General features: G+C 35.0%; 1 protein-coding gene across 11 annotated transcripts in view; it reads left to right on the forward strand.

Annotated features, from left to right (window-relative positions):
• The window catches only part of Camta (Calmodulin-binding transcription activator), a 1,741,786-nt gene that overhangs the window by 1,111,605 nt on the left and 606,387 nt on the right, over positions 1 to 23,794 (forward strand). For all 11 annotated transcript variants that reach the window (XM_069821663.1, XM_069821692.1, XM_069821654.1 and 8 more), the window contains one exon: positions 1,486 to 1,577. In XM_069821663.1, coding sequence (XP_069677764.1) covers positions 1,486 to 1,577 — 92 coding nt within the window. The remainder of the gene's footprint in view (positions 1 to 1,485; positions 1,578 to 23,794) is intronic.

The raw sequence follows: 23,794 nt of genomic DNA on the forward strand, positions 1-23,794 counted from the left end.
GTCAGACCTCGAATTGTAACAAGACTAGAGTGAAATGGATAGCTAAATCATATGATACCTAGAACTGTGACAAGGCTAGAGTGGGTTAGATGAGGGGATAGCTAAGTGACAGGACTGTGACAAGGTTAGTTAGAGATGTCACTACTGTCCCCCACATCTGGCCAAATTTCGTGCCACTGAAGTAAACCATTCGTAAGGTAACATAAAATGTCACTCTGAAATTATTTTTAAAGCCTCTTCTAAAATCGGAACGAAATGTGGGAATCGAACTCAGACTGATGCAGGGATGCACATTTAAATATTAAAAAAGAAACTGAATTCCCATAATATCTCTCATTCATCATTGCAATGAAGAGTCATCGTCATTCGTACGATCTCGGAATTGAAAGATCGGCCGTTGCTTTAATTTCAGCATTTTTACGTCTTCACTTGTGAGCTACAGTATGCTGACTGTAGGCACTGCGGCTCCAGTAGCCAATTTGTTCTTTTGCGTCGAATTGGGGGAAGCAGATAACACACGTAATCAGGAGTCAAGGCTAATGCAACCGCAAGGCAAATTACTGTATCACGCAGTCGAATTGCGTACGCAGTCTGCAGTGGGTTCTCGAATATAGACTGCGACTACTCCGTAAAAAAAGTCCGTCCAAATGCAGAAAAGGGCAAAAATTCAACAAAAAGTATTAACATTTCCTAAAAAAAAAAGCACCGATACATAATAAAAGATGGAAAAATGCAATGCAATGCAATGTCAATGAGCATTGTTGTCAGTACAGCTCAGAATGGTACCACCCAAATACATATCACGTCAGTCGTCAGCAATCTGCCAATCACACTTGCCTGTCTTATTGTCCACTGACTGCGACAAAGGCAAGATAATCGCACTTTGCGTCCTTGAGTACGGTCCCCAATCAGTGGAATCTGTTGCCACACTTCGGCTGAGAGTGGTACCACCTCCTAAACAAAAGTCACCTCAGAAATCTGTCAATGACAGTTGTTGGCTTTTTCGCCCACAGAGTACGGCAACGATAAGACATTCCCTCTTAACGTTCCCATTACTTATTTCACGCTCCAAAAACGGTGGCTTTCGTTATAAGCAATCTGCAGTAGATTCTCGAATATAGACTACGACTGCACTATAAAAAATAGTTCGTTCAAAAGTAAAAAAGGTAAAATGGAACAAAAAGTAGAACATTTCCTTAAAAAAATAACCAATACACAATAAAAGACCGAAAAATGCAAATTTAAAAGTAGACTATATTGGTTCATGTCGTAGTGAAACGAGTTTATATTGCATCTGTGATGTGTCAGAAAAAAGATATTTCATCAGATTCCGAGCCCTGAAGATTAGTGTGTGGATTATTAATTTGTAAATATGGATATATCTGTCTGGTCAATACTCTAGCCAACGTGGTCATGTACTTCTCTCTGTACTTCACTCTCATTTTTGTGCTGAACTTAAAAGACATGTTTGTTTGTCTGTTACAGACGGCGAGCCGATCAAACTACCAGAGAACCTGGAGAGCCTGCCGAAGGCGGACCACTTCCCAACGCAGAGGCATCGATGGAACACCAATGAGGTGAGTTGAAGCAACATTTATTTATATCGGACCAGACAAGACTAGATTTCATTTACAATTTACATCTGGTGTTGAAATGCGTCAACACCAATTTTGGAGGAAGTTGCTACATTAAATTCGGAGAAATTAGGCTTTGACTGTTATCTTATGTAATGGAACTATTCATTTTGGCGGAATGTAATGACTTTCAATCTTCGATATTATGCCGAAGGACTTAAATTTACGATATTATTTAAACACTGTGTGTATAAAGTTTGACAAAAATATCTTCTCACACAGAAGAATAGTTGGAAGAATTCGTAGACATTCTAGAACAAGTGAACACATTCAACCATTTAGAGTAAGTCTTTCATACGAAAAAGAAACGGGTATCGATACTAAAATAATTCATTTTATGCAAGTTATCGGCATTATCAATTAAATTTTCAAACCTAATATAGTAGCCTACAGAAACATACTAGATTAAACAATGATAACATTTTAGCACGACTTTAGTCTATGGATACATTCTGTATGAAATGTAACATCGTGAACATTAAGAAACCTATGAGATTTCGTTAAAAATAATTTAAAATGAATATTTTGCTATTAGATGATATATATCTTTACAAAGTCCGGTCACAATTAGTTCGTACTTGCATAAATATAGCCTATATAGAAGGAATCGTAGACTGCGATACGTGGTGAAAACAAAAAAATGTAACTCAAAAATAATGAAGTATATTATCTAGGTTATAAATCAAAGCTTGAAGTTAATAATGCCATTTTCTAAAGAAAGATTGTTTGACTCCTTATGCTTTGTCTTGGATTTCTTTATTCAGCATGGATTCTTTACGCTTACCTTTTTATTTGGTTTAGCATGTGTTTTTTATTTGGTTTGGTTTTTTTCTTGTTTCGAATGGATATTTTGGTGTGATTTCTAATTTTGGTTTTAATTTTATCTTATATTTGCTTTATTTCGTTTAGTTTGGCTTTCTAAATTTTAACTTGGATTGATTTTGTTTTAGTTTAGTTTACTTAGTACGGTTTGACTTGAGTTGATTTATTTCGTTTGGTTTAGCTTGATTTATTTTCTTTCGTTTGGCTTGTTTTCTTTGGGTTCGCTTGGCTTGTTTCCTTTAGTTTGCTTTTGTCTGATATATTCTTTTTGTTTGTGTCCGATTTGGTTTATTGCCTTGGGCTTGGTTTTGTTTGGATTATTTCCTTTAGTTTTGCTGGATTTGGATTATTTCCTCCGAGTTTACTTTCTTTGGATCATTTCGTTCTGTTTGACATGACTTGGCTCATTTCGCTTGATTTCCTCTATTTCCTTTGGCTTTGTTTGTCTTGGATAATTTTATTTGGCTTTGTTTAATATGGTTTGGTTTGGTTTTGTTTCAGACTTGGCTTGCTTTCTTTGGTTTTGTTTCAGACTTTACTTGCTTTGTTTGGTTTTGTTTCAGACTTTACTTTTTATCTTCAGTTTTGTTTGAGGCTTGGCTTGTTTGTTTTGGTTTTGTTTGAGACTTGGTTTCTTTCCTGTACAGTAGTTGTGTCAGACTATGCTTGTTTGGTTTTGTTTCAGACTTGGCTTGTTTCCGTTGGTCTTTCTTCAAATTTGACTTGTTTTCTTTGGTTCTGTTTCAGACTTGGCTCGTTTTCTTTGGTCTTTCTGCAGACTTGACTTCTTTTCTTTGGTTCTCCTTCAGACTTGGCTTGTTTTATTTTGTTTGACTTATTAAATTTAGTCAGGATTGGTTAAGGCGCGTGTTCTGATCCATTATAAAATTAAGTTCCCGTATTACATTAAGCGGAGATGCGTTCCTAGGTCACGAGAATTCAACCTTATATTCGTATAGCTTGTATATCGAGAAAATCCCAAAGTATTGAGTTGGGTCGTGAAATCCTCGAAGAAGTAGGTTTGAGTGGACAACATGATAACACCTTTTGGGCTCGTGATCATGGACAATCGTGACTGCCGACTGTATCAGTTTGACTGGTTGTCAAAAAGAGCAGAAGTAACAACGAGCAGCTTGCCTCGCGGTTTTTTTTTTTGTTAACTCCGGTCCTTAGATAAGGATTCTTCTCGTATCCTCCGGCGCAGTGTAGCTGCTTTGAAAGTAGATGGATTGGAAGCGTCGCTTGATAAGAAGGATTTGGTTCAGCCAGAGGCTTGTTATAGGAAAACGATACCACTGAAATGAATGGAGTGGAAAGCGCACGAGAACTTTTCTTTATTCCCGCGTCTTGTGCTCTAATTCTGTAGCCTCAGAAACAAATGGGTTCAAAAAGTTATTCAAACTGCGGCCAGTGAGTAGCTGCGACTTCTTCTCTTCATTTAATGTCCGTTTTCAACATGAGAGGTCGTCGATACTGATCTAGTGATTACCATGCTAGCTTCTGGAACAAAATTTGCAGGTTAAAAATCAGCCAAGGGCAATAAACTCAGCCAAACTGAATCGTCCTATAGCTACATGGTAAATACGCAAAGAACACTTTCCCAGATATGAGGGCTCTAGTCAAAATTTTGCCAGCTATTTTTCGCCCGCTTTAAATTCATTATCTTATACTTGTTTTTTTGAAAGATGGGACATGGCAGTTACGCGGTCGACCTTGGAACTACAGTGCCATGTTGCCAGTATGGACTACCACGCTGCTAGCTGATGAAGCTAGGAATTGTCGTTAAGATGGCTGACGTTAAAACATTCATTGACAATTGACGCGAAGATAAGAAAACAATACAAAAATCGACAGAGAATCAAAGACGAAACGTACCAGTGCTAATATTGTGTGCACAATAAATGTCGCCACGAGAGCTATTAAGCACTCGCCACGTGGGAACTGTAAGTTTGGCAACTCAACCGTTGTTACCATAGCAACATGCCTACCACGCTATGTGACATTCAGTTGCTTTTCCGATCGCAACGCTCCTGTCATGTCCCATATTTAAAAAAAAAGTATAATCTCTGCAATTGAACGCGTAGTGATTGGAATACCACTAGAATAATTAAGAAACATAGATTTATCCTTTGAAGAGGTGGAAAAATTAAAATATCTTGGAGCAACAGTAACAAAATATAAATGACACTCGGGATGAAATTAAACGCAGAATAAATACGAGAAATACCTGTTATTATTCGGTTGAGAAGCTTTTGTCACCCAATCTGCTCTCAAAGAAGCTGAAAGTTAGAATTTATAAAACAGTTACATTACCGGTTGTTCTTTACGGTTGTGAAAATTGGACTCTCACTTTGAAAGAAGAACATGGGTTAAGGGTGTTCGAGAATAGGTGCTTAGGAAAATATTTGGGGCTAAGGTGGATAAAGTTACAGGAGAATGGAGAAAGTTACACAACGCAGAACTGCACACATTGTATTCTTCACCTAACATAATATTAGGAACATTAATTCCAGACATTTGAGTTGGACAGGGCGTGTAGCACGTATGAGAGAATCCAGAAATTCACATAGAGTGTTAGTTGGGAGGCCGGAGGGAAAAAGACCTTTGTCTAGGCCGAGACGTAGATGAGAGGGTAATATTAAAATGAATTTGAGTGAGGTGGTATATGATGGTAGAGAGTTGATAAATCTTGCTCAGAATAGGAACCGATGGTGGGCTTATGTGAGGGCGGCAATGAACCTCCGGGTTCCTTGAAAGCCATAATTAAGAAAGATTATTCAGGAACGATTAAACATGTAAAATGTGTCTACGAGAAAGCATTTGAAGGATTCTCTCCAAAAAGGGGGTGAATCCACTGGTTGGTCAAATTAGTGTTTTGCTTGTTTGATACGTTAAAAGATATGCCAGACTTCTAGTGCAAGAACGATGTAATTCCGAGCATTTGGATGTACGGTACAGTGGAATTGGAGCTGAGCTACCAATCGTATCGTTGCAAAAAGGAGGCAGCTCCTGGAGCTATATACAGAGCGAACCGAAAGTAATTTCAGGAAGTTATTCTTTGAGATACTTCAAACACAAAAGTTTAATACATTTTGCTCGTTTCTGCTTCCTTTCCGAGATAAAACTTGTTTTATATTAAATATTTCGTTCTCTCAGTATGAGCCATTTTACACAAAATTAATACCGGTATGTAACACATACTCGCATGCACTTTTGATTAAACTAACGCTCAATAACACAGCACATTCGTAAAACACCAATATAGCGCGACGTAGATTGTGACCTTAGGTAGGCTATAAGGCTAGCCTCGTTTAGCACGGAGATGTATACTTCGTTTCTGGAATCTGTAGACTATAGGAGACGAAAGAAGCTCTTTGCGCAAGTGGTGAGTGGAGAGGGATAGCATTGCTTGAAGATGAGCGTCTAAAATGCCGCCCTACCTATCGCCTTCTGCCTCGTGCATCTTACCCCTTAGTGATCGTGAACCGATGCATTCCGCAACACACTCCCGCACTGATTGCCTCCACCCATTCGCCTGTCATCGGCTCCAGATGCAGGAGACAGAGTGTAGCGAATCGATATCCCCTTTCCGGTCTCCCCTCAAGCTTACGAGTCAGAGTCGTAGCCATGCCTTTAGAGGCTTGTGACCACAAGCCTCGCCTCGCACTGAACTCTCGGAACCTGGAATGACTGCCAACTGTGAACTTAATATGTGGAAGGGTCGGAGTTAACCAAGGTGTTACGATATATCGTTATTACGAACTTATAGGCCGACTGTTCCTAGGTATAGGTAATAACTCAATTTTTTGGGTAACCTAAGCCTCTTAAGAGCTTCGCCACTGAGAATTTTTTTATGTTAGAAAGCATTGTAATAGTATTCAGATAAGTCAGTATATAATATAACATAATATGAATATTTATTTTATTGTTCAGTCTAAATGACTTATCAGTATTTAAAAAAAAACATCAACAAAAATTTATAAAATTTAAATAATCCATTGAAGTTAAAAGATAAAAATAACGCTAACGCCTTCGCCTATTTGGCATTTTCAGGCACATATTCAAACAATATCATGCGGTACATTAATTTACAGTGAATGGAATAACCGTTAAATATATACATTAATCAATCTTAAAACAAATATACTAAAATCATGTATACTAATTAAACGAACTATAGTTCAGTTAATTATTGTTTTAATAAACAATTTGTCTGATAGTTAAAACAAATTAATTCTCATATCTACTTCAATTTATGACAATAATTAAAACAATTATAGAACACAAAAGTTAAATTGTAGACGTTAAAACAGATTCAAATTATATAAAATATTACCTTGTATTAAAAATTGATTACTTGTGAAAGTGTCTTATTAATGTATACCTTTGATCATGTATGTTTTTATCAATTAATGGTTTGTGTCGTTATGTCAAGCATTATTGTTACAATTATAAATGTATTAAAATGATAAAATCTTATGGTTCATATTGCTTCCAGTATTAAACTTCACACTTAAGCAGACGTCGAAATTATTTCAAATGGCTGAAAAGTAGAATGTAGGTATAACTTTTTTGTTTTTAGTTCAATTCACCGGTGCCCCGTTTTCGAAATATCATCTCGTTACCCCTGGATTGCAGTATTTATGTGAAAAGATCGCTGAATAGAGTACATTATCATTACAATGTTTGTAGACGTGTCAATTCTCAAAGGTCAGTTCTTTGTGCTGTGAACACAAGAAGAGCGAACGCTCTATCCTCCTTCCCTCGTGGAAATTATAATGCAGCCATAAAAACTTGTTCAATAGTTAAGTATTGAAGAAGATAAACTATGCCATTATTGTCCACAAATCTCGAAGGCACTTCGATTAATTTTGTTCCATAGTGGAACTGACATCGTATTACGGCTACTTTCTATATATAGCCACTATATATAACGACTCGTATAGAAGTAGTGTATTCTCCACCCTCTGTTCCTGGTTTTATTTTCATCTTTGTTCCCTCCGACCTCGCCAGATACCATTTTATCCTTTATGAATTACAGAGACTTCGTTACTTGGATGTAGGTCGAGGCACCACCATTTTATCAAAGATGATTTATTGGTTACCAGTCAATTCGTCATCTTTGGGTGGGTACAAATGTGCTGCCTTGAAGACCTGCTGCGCCTCATCCACTGCTTTATTCATAGTAATGCTTGTTTACGAAAGATGAAACAAGAATTCGATAGGAAACTCTCATCCAAACGCAGGAAAAGAATAATTTGGTGTAGGAACTGAATTCTTTCGCATCGAATTTACTGTACTTCAGTGGCGGATTATCTTTCTACACGCAACCGATGTATACAGTGAAAACAAATTGGATTTATGTACTGTAATTTATGAAATAGACGTCATCATAGGAGAACGTAATGCATCTTTCGTTATTTTAAAAGTGATTTGTCATAAATTTGTAGCTTGAAAGGATTTTATTGTCTGATTTGACAAATTTAACAGAGATAACGTTCCACAATTGTCAAGAAAATTTAAAGCCTGCTTCTCAGTAAATTATCCCGTGCACCTGATATCCCCACATCTTGATTGGTAGTCCCCGATGTCAGAGAGTCATATCAGCAACGGAGTTCTGAATGCATAACAAATAGGATGTAGTATTATGATTTAAGACTTCCATGGCTATCAACATATTTTTGTTTGCTTTGTCCTAGATAAAGAACATCCCAACGTTTTGGAATGACGTGTCTGCTATAGCGAAAGCAAGGAAAAGCAAACTGTTATCAAGACCCGAAACTATAGGCACTAAAAGTTAATTTAAAAACCATGTTGAATCCGATAAGCAATTATAATAAATTGGATTAAACAAGGTTCGTCTATGCGTATCTTTGAAACAAAATAACTAAAAGTTATTTGTACATATTATTTAATATGTTTAAACGTTTTTCACTCTACAGAGTCATCATTAGAAAGTTATGCCGTAGAATACATAGAAGATTGAATGCGCATTTATGTGATCTACTGTAGTATATAACACGTAAAACTAAACAAGTTACAAACAATAGTTATGAAATACCATTTTAAAATCTTATGTGATAAAAATCTATATATATATATATATATATATATATATATATATATATATATATATATATATAATTTGAACTGGTAATGGAAATTACGGGAAAACGGCTTAACGGATTTTAATAAATGATCCCTCATTTTGAAGCTTGGAACCCAACGTTTTTCAGAAAAACAGTAGTTTTCAGTGAAATGTCAATTTTCCTACATCATTTTCCTATTTTCCAAAATCCATCTTTCGTCAGTTTTGAGAAATAATTAATTGCATTTCAGAATAAAACAAAACACACACTACGATAAACAATAGACTATTACACGAAGGCCATTACCTACAGGTTTGCTGACATAGAGTTGAGATGGCTCATATTCTTTCACATCATAATGCCAATATGTCGATATTCATTTGTGTAATTATTTGATAACGTATAAAAATAATTTACAAGTCTGATTCTCTGGAGTGTAGTTTTCCGAGTACAGCTGTGTATTGGATATTAAGAACTATAAAACTTAAGAATGTTTGATGACATTATTACCATTAAAATGAAATATTATTAAAGTTAATGCAACACATAATGCTATACTGATGATATGAAAGTGAAACATTTTGGGGTTTTTTGTAAGTAGACGCAGAGAAAGAATATTTTATATTAGATCTTCATTTCTATAATTTACTGAGTAACGGCTATATATATAGCTTATGTTACTGAAAACTATAAAACTTACGTAAGGTAACAATATTGTTATTAAAAATGAAATACTTTTATAGTTATTAATCGAGTAGTGTGGGTCTTTTTCATATATTTAATGGCAGTATGATATAGATATTTATATGTCTGATTCTCTAATTTTCCTTGGTAGTAATTTATTTATTTTTATTTATTTATTTATTTAATAATAACATATACATAAAAACGTTACATTAAAATACCCCGAAAGAGCAAAGCTCGTGTTCGGGGACAGTTCCGTTACATAGATACACATACTTTGTAGACAAAATACTTAAGAAAAAAGCTCACATAAAGATTGTAATAAAATTAGTAAATAATAATACTAATAATAACTGAGTGAAAAAAGAGACGATGTTTAGATTGATGGATTAATATTAAATTATTATTAGTAGTATAATTAGTGCAGGTCATGTTGAGATAGTAACCAAGATAAAATAGAAAAATACACTTAGGATAGAAATAAACTTGTTTTACAATACATGGTACATAATATATATACAGGGAAGTCTGTCATATAAATTTTTTAATTCTGGATCTGAAAATTTCATTGCTTAAAGTAGTCAATTCTGGATGAAATTTTATTATCGAATTATATAGCCGTGGACCATAATTTGTACTGTGTAGTAAAGCAGCAGATGTGAAATATTTAGGTTCAACTAATTTAAGAATTTCATTTCGTCTCGTATTATGAGCATGTGGCTGAGCTACAAATTTCGTTCTATTTTTATGATAGAATTTCATTAAAGAGTATTCATAAATTTGGTCAATTCTAAAAACATTCAATTCAGAATGGATCAAATTTGTTGGATAATCCAGTCGCCTTTTCAAACAAATTTTGATTATACGTTTTTGCAACATAATTAGAGGAAAAAGAGCAGTTTTTGTAATGCCTCCCCATCCAATTATACCATATTGGATAACAGAGCCAACTAGAGCCAAATAAACCAAACGTAATACGTGAGTAGGCAAGTAATGGCGAAGGTTTACAAATTTGTAAATTGTTTTACGTATCCTGTTACATAAAAAGGTGATTTGTCTATCCCATTTCAAGTGCTGATCAACAATAATTCCCAGGTATTTCACATCTACAGATTCTTTCAGGCAAGGGCATTTACAGGTTGTAGAGAGTTTACAAAATGAGTTGTGGATTATTAATTTTAAATGAGAAAGTGATTTCAATTTGTTCAATCCAGAGACTGTTAAAGAAAATGGCACCAAAGTAGTTTTAGTTATATTTAGAGATAGCAAATTTGCATCAAGCCAGTTTTTGATAAAATTTATACCTACATTGGCATGTTTATAAGTGTCCTCCCAAGTTAAACCACTGAAAATCACCACCGTATCATCAGCGTAAGAATAACAGGAGCCATTATGTACTTTCAAATCAATGTTTAATAAATCATTAATATATATTAAAAATAGAATAGGACCTAAAATTGTTCCCTGAGGGACACCTATATCAATATTTACATTTTCACTGATATTATCATCAATTTTGGTTACCTGAGTTCTTTTGTTTAAGTATGATTGAAATAACTTATGCGCAATACCCCTGACTCCTATATCAAATAATTTGTCCAGAAGTAAACGATTGTTCACCGTGTCAAAAGCTTTCCTTAAATCTAAGAAAATCCCTAAACATTTAGAACCGTTATCCAACTCCTGCATAATTTTACCAGTGACTTCAATAATTGCGTCATCCGTAGATAATTTATTTCTGAAGCCATACTGATGTTTGGAGAGAATTTCATTTTTCTCTAAGTAATTTACTAATCTGTTTTTTAAACATTTTTCTAATATCTTTGAGAAGCTAGAGAGCAAGGATATAGGTCTATAGTTATTCAGACTTTTTCTTTCCCCTGACTTATGGACCGGTACAACTACAGCATTTTTCAGAGATTCTGGGAAAACTCCTTGGGTGAGACATAGATTGAATACATAAACAAGCGGTTTTAATATATGTTTAATGATAATCTTTAATGTGTTATTTGTAATTTTGTCGATTCCCGGTGAGACATTATTTTTTAAGGATTTAACAATATTATAAATTTCTTCTTCGGTTACTGGTGATAAAAACATGGAGGAAGATGCGTGCTTATTATGGCCACTGCAATAATTTTTCGTGTTAAATGCCGATTTGTTGATGTTCGATGCAATGCTATATTGAGTCATGCTTTCTATTTTAGCTGCGTCTTTAAACTACATCAAAATTAATTTCATATTTTTTGGTTTAATCGATTAGATTTGTGATCGCTTCCAAGCATATTTTGTTGTAGGGAAAATAGCATGCCATTTCACTTTTTGCTAGAGTGATGAGTAAGTTTATTTCCCGCAACCAGCAACGAATGAAACACTGAAGCTGCTAACGATTTACGATGGACAATTTTATTTAGGGCGCATATAAGATTCTAAAACTCTGACATATCATTCGCCTCATTTTCCGCATCTCAGCAATAGATTCCTCACAACAGCCTATATTACAGAAAATATACGGGATAACATTCATTGTTACACAAATTAATCCAGTCAGTATTTGGTAGATCAGTATTGTCTGGAGGAAGCGCAAAAATTACAGTTCCTAAGAAAAGACCAAAAGGTATTACTTACTGATGAAATAAGAGGCCTACAAGATTTTGTAGTTTCTTGATCTTCTCAGCAACCTCTCTTATTGGGAAAAAGTGATTCTGCCCTCTACATTTCAGGGTAGTTCACGAAACATGCAACAGCTATACCAAGATGCTAAGTCTTTTGTTCAAAACATGACAAACCTTACATTTTCTTAAATTTCATCTACAATCCGCAATGACCTGAAATAGCTACTGCATTACTTGCACATGAAAAACTCACTGATCGACCTGACTTTGTTATTTGCGATTTCGCATTGAAACTCAAGAACTGAAGACGGATAGTTTCAAGGAAAAGTATTTGGCATACAAAAAACATTCAGAAGGAATATGTTTCACAATTATGGAAGCAAATAACTTTCAAAATATCTGGTATTCTTCATTGAAAATAAATCTGAACAATTTTTATTTGAACTTCTTATGGACTTAGTTTGCAGTATTTGCTGCACAAGCCACTAGTTTAAATATAAAATCAATAAAATGCTTGTGTGAGCTGTTGCATCAGTATGATGTTAAAATGAAGATGAAGCTACAGCTTGTTGAACAGTCTGTGAGAGGGGATCATATAATTCCAGTGCAGTGTCTTGTGCGTAGAATTAAAACAAAAAAATGTATGATCACGGTGAAAGTTCCGATGTCGTTGGCAGCTAGACGGCATTAGAATTTAAATTAATAATGGTTTCAATTATAACCTGTGTAAATTTATAAACATCTAGATTGCTTTCTTTTTTTTCAACATACTGTAGGCCTATATTGGAAAAAAAATTGTTTATCGATAAATTTCTTGTACAAGGACATCATTTTATTTTTACTTCAATTTTTATTGTACCTGAGTTTTTAATGTATTTCACTCCCACCCCCTCTACTAGTAAACTTCTAACACAGAACCAAGGCCGCGTATGCAGTCAAAGTCGCCTTACGATCATAGTAAACTGTACTGAGTGAGTATAGTACGTTCCAGAAATATGTTCGCGTTTTCCAGTGACGAAAGAGCTTTCAATATTGAATCATATTTTCGCACAGGTACTGTCGTCCGTTTGCCTACGTCGCATCGCGGTTTCTCCCACCCGCTTCTACTCGCCCCTCTGTAAAGGCTAGTGGCTGGGCTGTCTTAGTTCTTTTCTGAAAACATTAATTTCTGTTAGGAATTGGACGTCTACGTAATATTATACAACTATTTAAAATAACTTAAATAAAAAGACCTCGTTAAGTAATTAACTGTCACGTGGTTTCCCCCCTTTCTATGACCCTGCGACAAAACCACTTGGACGGACAGTAGATAGCATGTCTGAGTAATTTTATCTTTTCGGATCGGGCAGAAGTGAAGATTGAATTTACAGTACATAAAGTATAACAGTAGATACAGAATTATTTCAACGTGAGTTACTAGTACGAAGGACGGAACTGGTAATTGGAATTAGGTACAATAGTCTGTAGTGCGATAATATGAACAAAAGAACTGAAGCCTATATCGAAATGAATAGCCACCTTTTTCAAAAATGTTTTTAAATATCCATATTATGATTATTTTTCAATTTAACTTCATTCTCTATATTGTACGCTGTGTTGTAGACGGTATAATATAGGCCTACAGTGCATATTGAATACATGAGCATGGATAGCTCAGTTCGCGAGTGAAAACACTTATTGTTAATACGGTACTGTATTTTGATTAAAGAAAAGCCTAATGAAAATTATCAAACTCAAAATCGCTATATTTCCTAGTTTACGTAAATGGATGAACTACTTTTCTTCCCTCCTATACCTAGTAAAGTGATTTGTTTGTATATTATGCCAGTATCATCAAACTCCAGTCGTGGAAGGGGGTAGCAAACGTTGTTTCCGGTTCTCAACCGTTAATACAAAGGCATAGCCATGTTAATATTAGAAATGTTAGTAAAAATAAAATGATGTCCCTGTATAATATCCTATACTCGCAATTATTAGCGTCAAATGGAATATGAAGTCTCGTGGACAAGTGAGATAGTCGCGTTGTCGTCCGGAAGTATAGAGAACGAGTATCATACTGATTGTACAGAACTACGGACACACTAGAAATCCCTTTTGTAAGGGAGAAAAAGTCGCCATTTCTTTTCCGGGAATCGAAACTGGGTTCGTTGGAATCGGTGTTGAAAAGTTTACCATGTGAGCCACAACGGAACATCTTATGGATAAATGTTTATTTATTTATTTACTTGTTTATTTATTTATATATTTATCTATTTACTTACGAGTTATTTACGTAATTATTTATTTAATTACTAATTTATTTAAGCTTTGGAGTTTCCGAGAAATATTTCCATCACGATATACATCTCGGATCTCTGCCTCCCCTTAATATGAAAAGGAGTGACTTATAATTAATAGGCCTAGCATCCAATATCCGCCCGTATGTACACGCTTCCCCCCTCCACCATTAAACGCGATGCTAATTGAATACTCTGTCCCGGATGATTTATTCCCGGCGTGAGCATATAATTGCCGAAATACGAAATAACAAGTCTCGAAACTCACTTGACGTTTATAGCCGGAATAAATCTGGTTCAGGAAACCCTAGAGTCGTTACTCCTCCTCTTTCTTTGCCTCCAATTTCAGCGCTCTTTCCTCTTCCTGTGAATTCAAACACGGTACGTTACACACGGACGCCATTTCGAGATGCTATGTAATTTGATTATGCTGGAACATAACCTCGAAATTCCTGTTTAATGGCTCTACTTCATTAAGAGAACTAAATAAAACATTTCAAAGGACAGGAATTTTCAATTGTATTTTAAGATAGATTTTTATGAGACTTTAACAGTCTGGAGACATAAGCGGTGTGGGTTATTACTGGTCCATTCCGTTGTGCTAATGCCCACTTCGGTATGATTATATATCCTCCTTATAGCCCGCATTAAATAAGGCTTGACTTAAGCAAGGGCTAGGGAATTTTTCGAAGAATCAGTTGTATAACAATCTGAGATCAAGTAATGAAATTATCCTTTAGTTAGACTGGACTTTTGGTTGTATAAATACTAATCGAAAATCACTTCGTCTTGATGTAACGTAAGATCAGATTGTAACTCGCGATTTTTCTACTTTCAAGATGGTTGAACTTCATATAGTGGAAATTAAATGATGCTTTATCTACGGTAATCTCACTAGAAGTTTTGATTTATCTAGAGAAAATTAAAACTCGAGTGAGATTTATTTGAATATTTCACGATTAGAAGAAAGTATATAAAGATAAGAAGAAATAAAATACTCCAAATACAAAAAGGAGCATCATCTTGAGTTTAAAAACTCATACATCCAATTGTTCTTCTAATAGTTGTAACTGTCCTATTCTAAATTAATCTCCTCAAGATAAATATCTTGGAATAATAATCGACCAACATTTATGTTGGGATAAACATGTCCTTTTTCTGTGGAATAGATTAGGAAAAATTATTCACTGTTTTGCCATGCTACGAAATTATTTGACGTCCATACTTTTGACTGATTTACCTCGCATTAGTACAAGCTATATTACAATACGGCATTATAGAATGGAGTAGTGCTTATAGTACCACTCTCATGCCAGTAACTTTGGTACAGAAAAGAATAATAAAAATATGTCTTAATAAACCTCTTGACTATCCTTCAGAGCTTCTGTATTCAAAATTTAAAGTATTTGACTTCCATCAAATTTATAACATTGTATTACTGAATTTCGTACATAAAAACCGAAATATATTAAATTTATATTCACTTACTTACTTACTTACTGGCTTTTAAGGAACCCGGAGGCTCATTGCCGCCCTCACATAAGCCCGCCATTGGTCCCTATCCTGAGCAAGATTAATCCAGTCTCTATCATCATATCTCACCTCCCTCAAATCCATTTTAATATTATCTTCCCATCTACGTCTCGGCCTCCCTAAAGGTCTTTTTCCCTCCGGCCTCCCAACTAACACTCTATATGCATTTCTGGATTCGCCCATACGTACTACATGCCCTGCCCATCTCAAACGTCTGGATTTAATGTTCCTAATTATGTCAGGTGAAGAATACAATCCGTGCAGTTCTGTGTTGTGTAACTTTCTCCATTCTCCTGTAACTTCATCCCTCATAGCCCCAAATATTTTCCTAAGCACCTTATTCTCAAACACCCTTAATCTATGTTCCTCTCTCAAAGTGAGAGTCCAAGTTTCACAACCATATAGAAGAACCGATAATATAACTGTTTTATAAATTCTAACTTTCAGATTTTTTGACAGCAGACTGGATGATAAAAGTTTCTCAACCGAATAATAACAGGCATTTCCCATATTTATTTTGTTTTTAATTTCTTCCCGAGTATCATTTATATTTGTTACTGTTGCTCCCAGATATTTGAATTTCTCCACCTCTTCAAAAGATAAATTTCCAATTTTTATATTTCCATTTCGTACAATATTCTCGTCACGAGACATAATCATATACTTTGTCTTTTCGGGATTTACTTTCAAACCTATCTCTTTACTTGCTTCCAATAAAATTTCAGTGTTCTCCCTAATCCTTTGTGGATTATCTCCTAACATATTCACGTCATCCGCATAGACAAGCAGCTGATGTAGCGCGTTCAATTCCAAACCCTCTCTGTTATCCTGGACTTTTCTAATGGCATACTCTAGAGCAAAGGTAAAAAGTAAAGGTGATAGTGCATCTCCTTGCTTCAGCTCACAGTGAATTGGAAACGCATCTGACAGAAACTGACCTATACGAACTCTGCTGTACGTTTCACTGAGACACATTTTAATTAATCGAACTAATTTCTTGGGAATACCAAAATCAAATTTATATTCACATAGATATAAAACCAAAAGATCAGACAACATATGCTTCACAGTTTCTAAATGTACTACAACTGTAGCATATAATCACAGTAGCAACTTCGGTCCAAGACTTTATAACATGATAATAGATAAATTTCCAAACATACAATTTGCTAATACTTCTTATTTAAAAAATCTATTAAAAATTGCTGATAACAGAGAAAATTTAAAGTTCAATTATTGTGATGTCTGTGTTTTTTCTTCTTTTTTTCTTTTATTAATATTTACTCTGTTATTCAATAAAATGTCTTAACATTAACTTATGTGAAATGCCCCCTGAGCACGAATATGTAAATTACTCTTTCTGGGGGTGCTAGAGAGTTCTTATACATAAAAAAATCAATGTGTATCGTTGTTCTGGCAATAAAGTATTAATCTGAGGAACCTCTGGAAAAAGAACTAAGGAAGAGACTAGTGAAGTGCATTGTCTGGAGTGTGGCATTGTATGGGGCAAAAACATGGACATTACGACGAAGTGAAGCGACTAAAAGCATTTGTAATGTGAATTTGGAGAAGAATGGAACGTTTGAAGTGAACAGATAATAAGAAATGAAGCTGTGTTATAAAGAGTGGGTGAAGAAAGAATGATGCTGAAACTGATCAGGAAGAGAAATAGGAATTCGTTGAGTCACTGGCAGAGAAGAAACTGGCTACTGGAGGATGCACTGGAGGGAATGGTGAACTGGAGGAGAGTTTGGGGTAGAAGAAGATATGCGATAGACGACATTAAGATATATGGATCATATGAGGAGAGAAAACGAAAGAGAGAAAATAGGAAAGATTGGAGAATGCTGGGTTTCCAATGAAAGACCAACCCTTGGACAGAACAATGACTGAATGGATGAAAGAAAGAAATATTAATTGACTTAAAAATGCGAAATTGTCTTGAAAATGTACAAATATTCCGCTAGATGGCAGTAGTGTGTTGTGATGAGCTGTTCTCTTGTTAGTAGTTGTGCCAACTGTACTGCATAATCTTCATTGAATTCTATGGACTATTACTAATCAGTTTCATTTTTATTAAAACTGTTGCATTCTACTTCAAGTATCAATATAAACAACAGTTTTATTCTTGAAATCAAAATCTCACGATTTTCCATTTCTATAAGTTGGCAGGTATGCTAATACAATGCAATCGGATTTCGTAGTAGAAGTATATCTTTGATGAGATGGGGAGATCAACTTTATTCTCTTGAATTTGGAACAGGCCAACAGACCTAAACCTTGAAGTGGATGATGATGATAATGATGATGATGATGATGATGATGATGATGATTAGAGTTAGGGTATTTCCATTGTTTCGATGGTTATTTTGCTTTGAATCGTAATGATGGATCCATATTTCGTCCATAGGTTACCAAACGATCCAAACAGAAGAATCCTTATGAAAACATCGATAAAACGGCTTGGAAATTGTCACTCAGAGTCGTTTCTGGTCAGTTTTTAGGCATTTAGGAATCCATTTAGCAGATAATTCTCTTATACCTTAATTATGATATACGATGTCAAGGACGCCACATTAATAGGAAATTGTATACGGAAGTTAAATTCGTCGAACCTCCAAATTCATGCGATGCACGGCTTTGATAATAATAATAATTACAGTTGTAGTCATAGAAACAAGCCTTTCAGTACGGTATTGATCTTTGATTTCCGTTCTTCCGCTCCTAAATTTCGCAATCCAGCTTTTATAGTGGCGTGCGATGGAAAAATGTATTATGTCTCAATGTATGTATTATATTCGAATAAATTTACTTGCTGGACAACCCTTTCCAAAACATGTACATCATAATCGATCTATTCTTGATTTTATCAAAATTGAATTTTTATATGACATAATTTGTTTAATAATTCATTGGAATAACTATTGAACAGTATACTCTTTTCCGTGGTAACCGCTTTCGATTTTGTTTATAATGAAGATCCGAGGCTAATATAATTACTCTGGTCTACAAAATCAAACTTTTTTAATCAGCAGAAATGAAAATATGCGTCTCTAGACCAGTTTTTCATACCGATTACGAAAATATTTTTAAGTTTTTTCTAGCACGTACAGTTTTTACAGTACAGTAGGCCTATATGATATGTTATTGCGGGAGGATATATTGATATCCGTAAATCTAAGACGTAAAATATGATGAAATGATAATAATAAACATACTTTCTGTGATTGAAAGGTAGTTGACTTCCTCTTTTTACGGTTTCTGGAGCAGCCCGGTACAGCATCCAACAGCAATCCGTCATCATGGAATGATTCCAGAAACCATGGTAACGTTGCTCCGTTGACTTAAAATCCTGTTGGAAACGTTCAACTTGCTCATCGCGTACTTCACCAAGGTTTTGTGGGAAGAATTATAGATGGAAATGCAGGAAATGAACTTTTAATGACATAGGATACCCAAGTTCCGTGTATGAGCGTAGAAGTTTGCGGATACCTTTCTTGAAATCAGGAGCTTTCTTCATGCCTGAGAAATTGCTGCAAACCGATTTTAAATTTTCCCAAACTGCTTGTTCTTTGTCTGTCAGAATAGTAAAGAAAGCTTCATCTTTAAGGATTTATGGGTTTTGAGGTCCAACGAAGATACCTTCCTTTAATTTTGCTTCGCTAAGTCGAGAAAATTTGTTTCTCAGATATTGAAATCCTTGTGGCTCTCTTCGCCATTGTCTTTACAATGCACTTTATCAATACCAATTTTATATGTAGAGGAGGAAGAAACACATTCTTGAGATTCAGAAGGGGTTGGCATTTAACAGAATGATCTCCCAGTTCATACATCTTCCTTAGTTCCCAGTCATGTTTACTGTATATCGGCTATCTCAAAGACATAAGAAACAGCAAAAGTTTGTGGTCAGCTTGCATACCCATCAGCATGCCAAAAACCTTGAGATCTCCACAGATATTCCACTGATAACGATCGTAACAAAGTGTCTCGAGTAGCAGTTTCATGTTGTCATTGATTTTCTTGAGATGCACAGAAAGGTTTCAAATTACCATTATGGAGAAGTATAGCCTCCAAAATTCGCCGTGAAGAGTCTGTGAATAATCTCCAATCTGATGGTATATGTTCTTGATGCAGTTCTGTAAATAGGGCATTAATTTTATGACAATAAATCATTGGACCATCAACCACAAAAAATTGATTAAAGTTCTGATTCCTTATACGGAAATGGCAAACTCTTATATCATCCTTTAACATGTCTCTTTTCTTCAGTTTAGAACAAGAATTTCTGCTTTGTATTGCGGTAAAGAAAGATATCTAATTAAATCATTCAGGTCCTGCTGATTAAAAGGTTTCAGCTCTGAACTTTTCCCTGGGAGATATTCATCATCATGATCATCATCTAAATTCTAAACTTTGATCAAGTATGGAAACATCATCACATTCTAGCTCTTCGAGTGCCAAAGAGAACGAAAATAATAGAAATGTCGTCATTGCCTTTGTCTTTTCTGTTGTATCAATTTATAATCACAGTCTAATATATACAGTTGCGAAGCTTGAGTTGTTGAGGGTACTAGGAACAATATACTGTGCCGGTACTATTTCGCATTGTCTGTGATGAGGCGTTAGTAGCGATCCTAGTGGTTAGCAACTATATATGGATGCATATTCCCTACGTATTGAGCTTCGTGAGACAGTGATATAATCATGTAACACGGCAAACTAGCTGCGGATGTTATGAGAATTAAACACTATACAAAATTAATAATTATGCACATAAAGCATTCTATTTTCTTCTAAAGAGAGAATTCTCTGAAGTTATTTATACCATCTTCACATGTACCACAGTCTATCATCTCCTCTAATTATCCCAACAACGAAGCGTATGGTCTTCTAAACGACTATATCTATCCTTGTCTTTCCTGATGTATCAATTTAATATAAGCAAGTAATACGGCAAACTAGCTGCGGATGTTACGGGAATTAAACAGTATAAAAAATGATTAAGAATTATGCACATAAAGCATTCCATCTGCTTAAAAAGAGAGAATTTTCAGAAGTTCTTTATACCATTTTCACTTGTATGAGTCCTAATTATCTAAAAAAGTATACGTGCTGGAAAAAAACTAATTACAGATTTGAAGTTAGCAGTGCAAACTTAGCCAAACCCGCATATTACTTTTGTGCGAGATCGTGCGTATTTGCTTGCTTTCCGCACGAAACCAATACGCGGTAAGTGTGAAATACCACATTCAGTATTCCCAACGTAACACACATAACAATTTCCCTATTCTGACCACTTAAGCGTCATATTCATTTTACTGCTTTAGGCTTTTAACATATTATTTCTAAAGACGTTCAATATAGTAATAATTATAAATTGGAAACTTACCACTGCAATTTCACCTAAATTGCACTGTTATTATTGTTTTTAAATATTTTCAGAAATTAAGTAAACTCTACAACACCACAAAAGTTCGCTCACAAAACTGGAACCACAGTCTCCAGTGCATCGACTTCCTGCCAGACGGAGGGCTTATCAAATGCTGCCATCTATAGTGCTAATGCTTCAACTCCGGCGGAAAGTGGAAAATCAATATTCATGCAAAAAAGTTTCACAATAGAAAAAACTGGTGGTGGTGCTCCAGTGACTCTGAATAACTGCACAAATGTGACAATTAATTTTAATGTGCAGAAATAAATAATTTTGTTATAATTTCAATGTGCAGAAATAAATAATTTTCTTAAAGTATTAAAATGAAAAATAAATCATTACATAACCTTACCGTTTGTTTTAAGTTCGCATTTATAGACTGGGGGAAAAAAAAGACAGACTTATATCACGGCCTGCTGGAGTATAGTAAACACAGAAAACATTTTATAGGAACAATGTTGAAGATAGATATATTTGTTTTCCAAAGTTGCCGTCATTGCACAGAAACCAAGATGGAGATTTCATTGCAACTAATTAGAAATTCGTCTTTCAGGTATGTAATAAACGATCTTCACACAAAATAATGTAAGATACACGAGCGGTATGTTTGTTTTCATGTTCTCGGAAATTAAAAAAGCTCAACTACGTTTCGCTTTTTTAATCTTTTTCTCGAACATGAAAACGTCAACATACCGCTCTTGTAACGCATATTACTATTCTTGATGAATTATATTTGTAGACCAGTGTTATTATTAGGGGTCAGTTATGTATATTAATACACCTTGGAATATACTCTTATATTTTATTATTATTTCTTTGCGTGAAACTCCTCTCTAATATCCTTTCTACTGGTTATTCCTATAACTGTTGTAATAAATGTCATTTCTCTTGTTTTCAAACTACTTTTATACAGGATCGTGTTTTTTTTTTTTTTTTTCTGTATTTACAACTACAGTATTATTGTTAGACCTTGAAAGTTGGAATTCCCACACAGAAACTTGTTGCTAGGGAAATCATTCTTCATAACATAAAACTATACTGTAATAGACCCATTCATTACAGTGTACTTACTGTTACTTAGTTACTATTACAGTGCAGTTTGCGAAGATTTTGGAATAATATTGTTCTAAATTTTTAATGCAAAATTTATTGTATTTGCAATTAAACATATGATCGTGCAAAAATGTTGTACTATATACACGTTTATGAAGTCCATTACAAAGTATCGGAAATTAGAACACTCGCGCTACTTGTATTTCAAGCTTTTCCTCGTTTTCGTAAAAAGCACTTCCCAACCTTGTATCATAATATACTATTATCTCTCATGTTATGTGGCTGCCATGAAATAGACTTGGTACTGCTTTGTCTTATAACATTTTAATACTCTTCATGCCCTTGTTTTCTTTCGCAATATTTGGTATACCGTTCCACATATAAAATTAAATATTTATATTTTATATTTACGAATATTTCAGTTATCCTATGTATCATAATGAGCATCTAGTCTTCTGTCAAAAAATCTGAAAGTTAAAATTTATAAAACAGTTATTTTACCGGTTGTTTGAGAATAAGGTTCTTAGGAAAATATTTGGGGCTAAGAGGGATGAAGTTACAGGAGAATGGAGAAAGTTACACAACGCAGAGCTGCACGCATTGTATACTTCACCTGACATAATTAGGAACATAAAATCCAGACGTTTGAGATGGGCAGGACATGTAGCACGTATGGGCGAATCCAGAAATGCATATAGAGTGTAAGTTGGAAGGCCGGAGGGAAAAAGACCTTTGGGGAGGCCGAGACGTAGATGGGAGGATAATATTAAAATGGATTTGAGGGAGGTAGGATATGATGGTAGAGACTGGATTAATCTTGCTCAGGATAGGGACCAATGGCGGGCTTATGTGAGGGCGACAGTGAACCTACGGGTTCCTTAAAAGCCAGTGAGTAAGTATCATAATGAGCAGTCTAGTAATAGTTATTAATTAGTCAAGTTCACCTCTTTCCACTAACTTTACACTCGTGCCAAAAAAATAAATTCACGAATGTGTATCATACAATGTTTTTTTTACGATAGCACAAATTTACATTAAATTTCAATTTTGGAAGGTTATAAGATCACGATGGCATGGCCGTCTAAACTCAGAACCATTAAGAAATAAGCATAAGTAGGAAGTTCGAACCAAAGCATTAGATTCAGTTGAGTACAGCGAGGAGTATAGATGTCACCCGCACCTCGCCCCGCTGCCGCTCGCTACAGACGATACACAGTATGTTCACAAACAACTCATAGTGACTAGACACCGGCAAATAAGACAATACTCACGCCCGTAACTGCTTGCCGTCAGGCTTGGGTTCCGGTGACGCTACAAAGCAAGTTAACATTTAAGACTGAACCCATTCAGCCCTGGTTTTATAAGTTCAGTCTAGGCGGGACCCAAGAAAGCCTGCCTGTTTGCTTCATTATTATAGGGTAGAGTGACTTGCATTTACGGAAGCCAGTCTGCGCTGGTTAAGATGAAACAGTACTAGTTTGAAATATACGTTCGTTGGCTATTTAGTCACTTCAAAAAATCTTTATTTTATGGTCCAACACGGCAGAAAATTCTTGATCAAAGAAATATTGTTTTACAATATTTATTGCACTACAGAATTTCATCTGCAAAGTGTGTCTGACTCAAGAAATAACGGCAGATTATTCTTGATTAAAGA

Source organism: Periplaneta americana, chromosome 1, assembly GCF_040183065.1.
Source record: "Periplaneta americana isolate PAMFEO1 chromosome 1, P.americana_PAMFEO1_priV1, whole genome shotgun sequence".
Taxonomy (NCBI): domain Eukaryota; kingdom Metazoa; phylum Arthropoda; class Insecta; order Blattodea; family Blattidae; genus Periplaneta; species Periplaneta americana.